At 36.4% G+C, this 6,836-nt stretch overlaps 1 protein-coding gene across 1 annotated transcript; it reads right to left on the minus strand.

The window, feature by feature from the left end:
• Positions 1–3,161: 3,161 nt before the first annotated feature.
• Positions 3,162–6,522, minus strand: LOC125472508. Its single transcript, XM_048574103.1, has 3 exons — positions 6,098–6,522; positions 4,071–4,172; positions 3,162–3,918 (listed from the first exon to the last, which is right to left on the minus strand). The coding sequence occupies exons 1-3, from the start codon at positions 6,179–6,181 to the stop codon at positions 3,568–3,570; spliced, it is 537 nt and encodes a 178-aa protein (XP_048430060.1). The 5' UTR covers positions 6,182–6,522; the 3' UTR covers positions 3,162–3,567.
• Positions 6,523–6,836: the final 314 nt, after the last annotated feature.

The raw sequence follows: 6,836 nt of genomic DNA on the forward strand, positions 1-6,836 counted from the left end.
GTTCATAGCCGAGGTAGAAGACATGGAAAAATCGTTGAAATGCATGCTTATAACATACCTTTAGTTAAAACTATAAGCAACCATTCATTCTTTATTGTACACCCACCATTACAAGATCTTTTCATGCAATTATATCAAGTATATGGCAGCACCATCTGCTGTCTTCTGACAGCACGCATGGGAAAGACTTGTGTAACACACATGGGAAAGAAGTCTGAAGGTTATACTTTAACAGTAACAACATGGGAATGCTTCTGACAGCACACATGGGAAAGAATGAAAACATTAGAGTGATACCTCAGCATCTGCTTCTGCCCGCATAACACAGCAGCGGCACAATCTCAAAACGTGAAGATTCCCAGTCCTTAAATCTATCCTGATACACCAGTTGAAATCATCTGGAAAACTGTAAGGACTATCTTAAGAAGACATGGAAAACTTGAAACAATCATTAGTGATTGTTAAATGCTTGTTTATATCACACCTTTGGGCAAGAGATATAAACTGACATTGACCTTCATTGTATAGCCATCATTCAAGGATCTTATCATGCAATATTACAAGTCTTTGGACAAGAATATGGCCTGATCTACATGATGCCATACACTGATTAAAACCACCAACAATTTATACATCCCATTCTTTGGAAAAGAATGTGAACATTTCTTGGGTTTTAAACCACAACCATTCTTCCTTTACTGCAATCGAACAATTTTCGTAATTGTTCTTTACTGCAAACCAAACTGTTAGTATAGTAGCAAAAAAAAAAAGGATAAAACTCAAAGTGATATAGTTCCAACAATATACGGATCATTATATTGATCACAACAGAAATAGATGAAAAATGTATTCTCAGTGCAGCCAAACACGCTGCATATGCAGATCATAAAGCCACTTCATCTTCCAATTTTAAATAAATGGGATATAATCATACTAATAAACTAATGAAAAACATCATTTGATTAGTCACGTCCCAGAGCAGGCACTCAATCTGTTGTTTAACGAGGAAACTTTACCAGAAGAATCACAGCAGCAGATAGCACACACACTGCAGTATAATTTTACCAAGATACATTCTCGCAATGTTCATTTACACACCATCAATCAGTGCATGAAAATAGTTTAGTTTCAACTTTACTTGCATGCACCCAAGGAGATCAAGGAAGAAAATTGAAATAAATAAAAATACTCATGCTTATGAAGAGAAAAATTTACAAGCATCCAACATTGCACAAAAACAAACCACTCAAAATTTCCCTTCTTTGTAGAATTTGCCTAATTCTGTGTCTTTTCAACCAAGATGAACGCCACATGCAGGTTCTCTAAGCAGAGATTGGGTTTCACAAGTTTGGTGACCTAATCATCTTTTTACTTGTACTTGCATATATAAACAATCAAGAAACATTACAGGAACTTGTAATTAGGAATTAGGCAACAATATATCGAGGCAACCATGAACCAAGAAATCAAAATAGTCATAAATAAATGCCTCAAAATAATAAATGAAACCATCATTAACCAAGGTAGCCTCGATGTAGGGAATTAGATGTTGTCATGAATCAAGGCAACAATCACCGATGCTAACATTAGGGGCTAGGTTGAGGCAATTTTCTTCCCCGTACAGCAAATATTCCCAGTTAATGATATAGGTATAAATGTTAAGATAATTAAGTTTGAATCCAAGTAGACTAACCACAGGCTCTGATACCAAATGTAGGAACTATACATGGTTAGTCTTCAACAAGGATCACAAACAACAATTTACATATAACATTACAAGAGTTGGCATAAAAAAAAAAAAAAAAATTGACCATACCTGAGAACCCATCTGCCCAGCAACAAAGACAGCAGCAACACCATCTGAAAAACCTGGTGCAGGCTGTGTTTACTGGTAATACATAAGAATTCTTCTACTTGTTTAAGACCTTATGTTCCAAAGGTGATAGAACCCTTAATCTCAGAACGATACTTCACAAGTAGGGAATTGGATTATATATATACACAGATTTCATCTGATTTCCATCTATCGTGGAAATCAGTTACTGTAGTTGTTGGTGTTAACCCAAGTCAATCTGCCGTTTCATCCACTCCATGATTTGATGCTCCACATGCAGTGCACTGTGCTTTACAGATTGGAATATGGTTCCCACGTTAAGGATGTAATGATTATGCATAGTGGACAGCAAGGCCACTGCATGTGTATACTGACTGATGATTCATAGACAGCAAGGATCACCATCGAGCCCCCAACACACGTGTTGCAGCCTCCTTCAACATTTACAGGATCACCATCGAGAAGAGCACAAAGGCTCCCCGAGCCCCCCCACCTTCACAAACAATTACTTCAAACTCATCAGGCTTACGACAAAATTCAACTTGTTTCACACTCTTTTTCTCTAAATCAAACCAAAAAGGCTGCTCGCAGTCTATCTCAAATAGTACCGTGTGACCGTTCTTTGAAAATACCAAAGGTTTGATGTGGGCGTCAAAGTTCATGTAAGGCACACCAGATTTCTTGACAGAACAAAGAGGGGTCCGCCAAGATCCCGTGACTCCATATTTCTTCATAATCCAAACATCAATTTGAAAGCCTGCAACCTCGAAATTGTGATGACAAATATATAGATAGCTTCCCAGCAAACACAAAGAAATCTCATCCTGGTCCCCATGAACTGGGATGGGAAACTCGCGATATTTCTCACTTGCAAGATCAAGAGTTAGAATCATTCCTGGACGATCGTCATAGAAATGACAATCCATCTTCTAACTTATGGCACTGTTCAAACACACGGCAACTGATTGAAATGGAGGAAGTCGAAAGCCATCGCAAGGAGGCATGCTTTGGATCCTTTCCACGTCTTGGATTTTAGGCTATAAACGTTCACTTCATAACTAGCAACAACACTGTTCTCCTATACACAATTTCCACAAACAGATCTAGTGGATGACCATTGATCCATGCTAAACTCCACAACTTCCACAAGTTTATAGTCACCATTAGCTAATTCATACCGAATCTATGCCCTTGTTTCTTCAGTTTGTCGTTCATCTAGCTAATATCGAATCCATAGTGCCCTTGTTTCTTCAGTTTGTCGTTCATCTCCGATGGTTGCTGGAGGCTTGGCTCGGAGGTGGTTGTGCAAAGAATCTTCTTCCACATTCAGTATCAAACCCAACCACAACAACTACACATTCGGTATCAAACCTATTCACATTACCTACATATTCGATATCAAACTCATCCACATTATCTACACATTCGGTATCAACTCATCCACATTACCAATATATACGACTCAAATATAATAATTTTTAAGTTAAAAATCAAATTTTTACATAAATAACATTAAATTAGAAAAAATGATGGTTGACCCAAAAAAATAAAAAAAAAAACTGTTGAGAGTAAAATAGGCATGAAACAAAATGAAAAATGATAACCTATTAATTGACCTTATAATCTCACCATGGTAGTTTTAATATATAAGGAGATAGTCAAAGGACGTTTGGGTTTTTCCTAAAATATTCCAGAACAAACGCAATTGGTAGTCACTTACTAATAATGTAAAATTACAAACAATCCCCACTGGTTAGGGGGTAGACCAGAGACGAGAGAGGGGAGAGAAACAAATTAGCGGGTTTTGAAATAACTGGCTTCTTCTTTTTAAGAGAGAGCTTGTGATCTATTTTCAAATTTGTTTTCAAATTTGAGCTCGGATTGCTTCCCTGCTTAGAGCTCCCTACTTCCTTCAATGCATTCCTTCCCCGCTTAGAGCTCCCTACTTCCTTCGGTACATTGCTTCCCTGCTTAGAGCTCGCTACTTTCTTCGGTGAATTGCTTCCCCGCTTAGAGCTCCCTACTTTCTTCGGTGCATTGCTTCCCCGCTTAGAGCTCGCTACTTTCTTCGGTGGACTGAAATCCTGCACAAGAACATGATGGATAAATACATGTAATTACAAGTAAGAAAAAAGAATAGGATTCCAGGCATTGAAACCCACAGTTCAGCTAGATATATGCACGATAGTTGATAGAAAAATAAAAACTAAAACTAAATTAAGTAGCTCAAACTCACCGGCGAGTAGATGGAAGCTTCTCTAGCTATAGCATAGTGCACATACCGCATCATCCCATTATAGGTACAAAATTCTTGTCCTGTTGCAATACAGACGAAGCACTACAAGAGCCAGCCATAAATCGAAAAGTATCAGTCCTAAATTTGTTCATGTTTCAACTAGTTTTTCTTAATTTATTGTTGAGACTTGCTAGCATTACTTAATTTAATTCTTTCACAGTTAGTACTATATTCATAGTAGCATGGGTGTCTTTGAGCATGCTAAAAGCCAAACGATCTAATAAACATGGTTACAAGAGATCCAAATATTCAGATAAAAAACAGGGAAAGAAGAAAGAGTTGAAGCAAATTTCAGGGAAGTTGATCATTTAATATTTAAGGCTCAAGATTTTGTAAAAAGGGGAAGTAGAGTATCATATACCTGCCCTGCTAGCAGTTTTGTTCACAGCTTAAAAAATATTACATAAGTTTCAGAAAAGTATATTTGAAGTGCTTCATTTGTTAGGGTTTTAGATGTTATTTTGTTTCTCTTCTAGCAGATCAAGTCTTTTATGTAATTAAATCAAATTTTCCATTAGGGTTTATTAAGGCTTTTTAATGAAATTTCATTAAAAAAAAGACCGGTGCAGAAATATGGTAGACAAATGACAGCTACAAATAATTGAGATAGGCTCAGAACTATGGTACATCAATGACAAGTCTAGGATTTTCCTCAATCTGGAACAGTTCATGAATAAGAAAAGGTAATGTTAAACCTACAAACAGGGATTATTAAGTGTACACAATTGGTAAAATTACAAACCTATTTACACATTAAAACAGTTAGGGAACAACAAGTTTCTGTTTGTAATGAGCTATTTTCCAAAATCGCCGAAAATATTGTGTCGCTTATTGGCAACACGCATCCAATATTAATTAAGCTCCTCAAATTTGACGGTAAAAGTATTCAACATGTGCAACTATTTGGTAAACGATATTCCTTACATTATCTTAAAAAACTTATGAAAAAACTGAACTGAATGGTCAAAAATCATGCACAGGTTTACGACATTCCTTAGAATCATCTTAAATGCGTTACAAAATTCCTTAGATTCATCTATGGAAAAGGACATTCCTTAGATTTCATCTACGGAAAAAGGCATTCCTTAGATTCATCTTAAATGCGTTACAAAATTCCTTAGATTCGTCTATGGAAAAGGACATTCCTTAGATTTCATCTACGGAAAAAGACATTCTTTAGATTCATCTTAAATGCGGTATGACAAAACTGAACTAAATGTTCAGCGATCATGTACCACATAGTACTAAATATAATAGCTGCATGCAATTCAACACTTGAAGCTACTCGAAAACAATTTTACTTAGATTCATCAAAAACAGGTCACGAGGAAGCTGAGCAGGATGTTCAGCGAACTTGTATCACGTACTGTCAAATATGTTTTCAACATTAACCGATCCCAGAAGATCTAGTATCCGACCACATATCTCATAGATCACAAGTATCTGTGCAAGTCCACTAGTTCTAACTTATGAACACTATAATAATGAGCAACTCAATCTCAAGATTCTCCAACTTATATAACCTAATCCGTATCAATGGGTAAGGAGATGATCATGCTTTATGGTATCAAACTTTCTACACTGAGAAGTTTCCTGAACAAAGCGTGGTACTTACGCTTTATCGAAATAAAGATCAAAACAATTCCATGCTGCCCAAATAATAAAAAATTTGTATTCTAAGTTGATCATAAACACTGAAAATACTATCATCTAAGTCAATTAAACGATTTAACAACACTGGAAAACCTTTTTCTAAGAAAGAACAATGAAAGCTTCAGATCTGCAGCTCGAATTATCAAAACAGCGGTTCAAAGTCTTTTTTCCATGCATTACTCAATCAACATAAAGAAATTCACAGTAACATCACTAAAAATTAAAAAGATAATAACCATAAAAACACAATAAAATTGGAACCCAAATCTTCAAAATTTACAAAGATGGTGAAAAGGGTATAGAATTTGGAGTACCTCGACCTCAGTCCCATCACCCTCAACCTTCTTCTGCATCACCCAGCCCTCAGGAATCGCATACTTAGTCCTCGGTGGTGCCATTGCTCAGGATAAGACCAACCCAACAAACTGCACACTCTGTGCAGCTTGACAACAACAAAAAGAGGGGCGTTATATCCTTTTGGGTTCGATACGAACAAGGTGGCAAGCATGGTAAGCGAGGCGAGAAGAGGAGAGAGCTCGGTTGGCAAACACGTGGCGCCATTTTTTGGAGAGGATGAACGAGACAGTAACGTAAGAAAGATGACGAGGAAGAATCTTATCTGGGATTTAGCTGGTTCTTAAGAGAGAGATAGAGAGGGAGCTGCGTGTTATCTGTGAGGGGTGGAGACGAGAGAGAGAAAAGCAGAGCGAGCCAAAATTAGATTTTCCGGAGAAGCTGCCGTTACACTGACTTAATATTGGCGATGTATAAAATGCTGTGTTAACGGGCCAGACCTATATGGTTGGGCCATTGGAAGAGTAGACTAATGAATATCTTTCAAATAAATTTTGTATTCGTCTAATTCTTAATTTAACAAAATTTATTGTTAAAAAAAAAATGTAAATTTAAATTGCAGAAATGTTCCCTTTTAGGGATTTTGTCGAGTAGATATTTGATTAAAACTATCATTAATATTTAATTAATCTATCATCGTTATTTAATAAAAAATATTTTTTTTTTAGAAAAACTAGAAAAGTGCTCACTCAAACTTTT

Source organism: the organism of the source record quoted next, unplaced genomic scaffold (assembly GCF_019419815.1).
Source record: "Pyrus x bretschneideri cultivar Hongxiangsu unplaced genomic scaffold, Pyrus_bretschneideri_v1 Contig7, whole genome shotgun sequence".
NCBI classification, from domain to species: domain Eukaryota; kingdom Viridiplantae; phylum Streptophyta; class Magnoliopsida; order Rosales; family Rosaceae; genus Pyrus; species Pyrus x bretschneideri.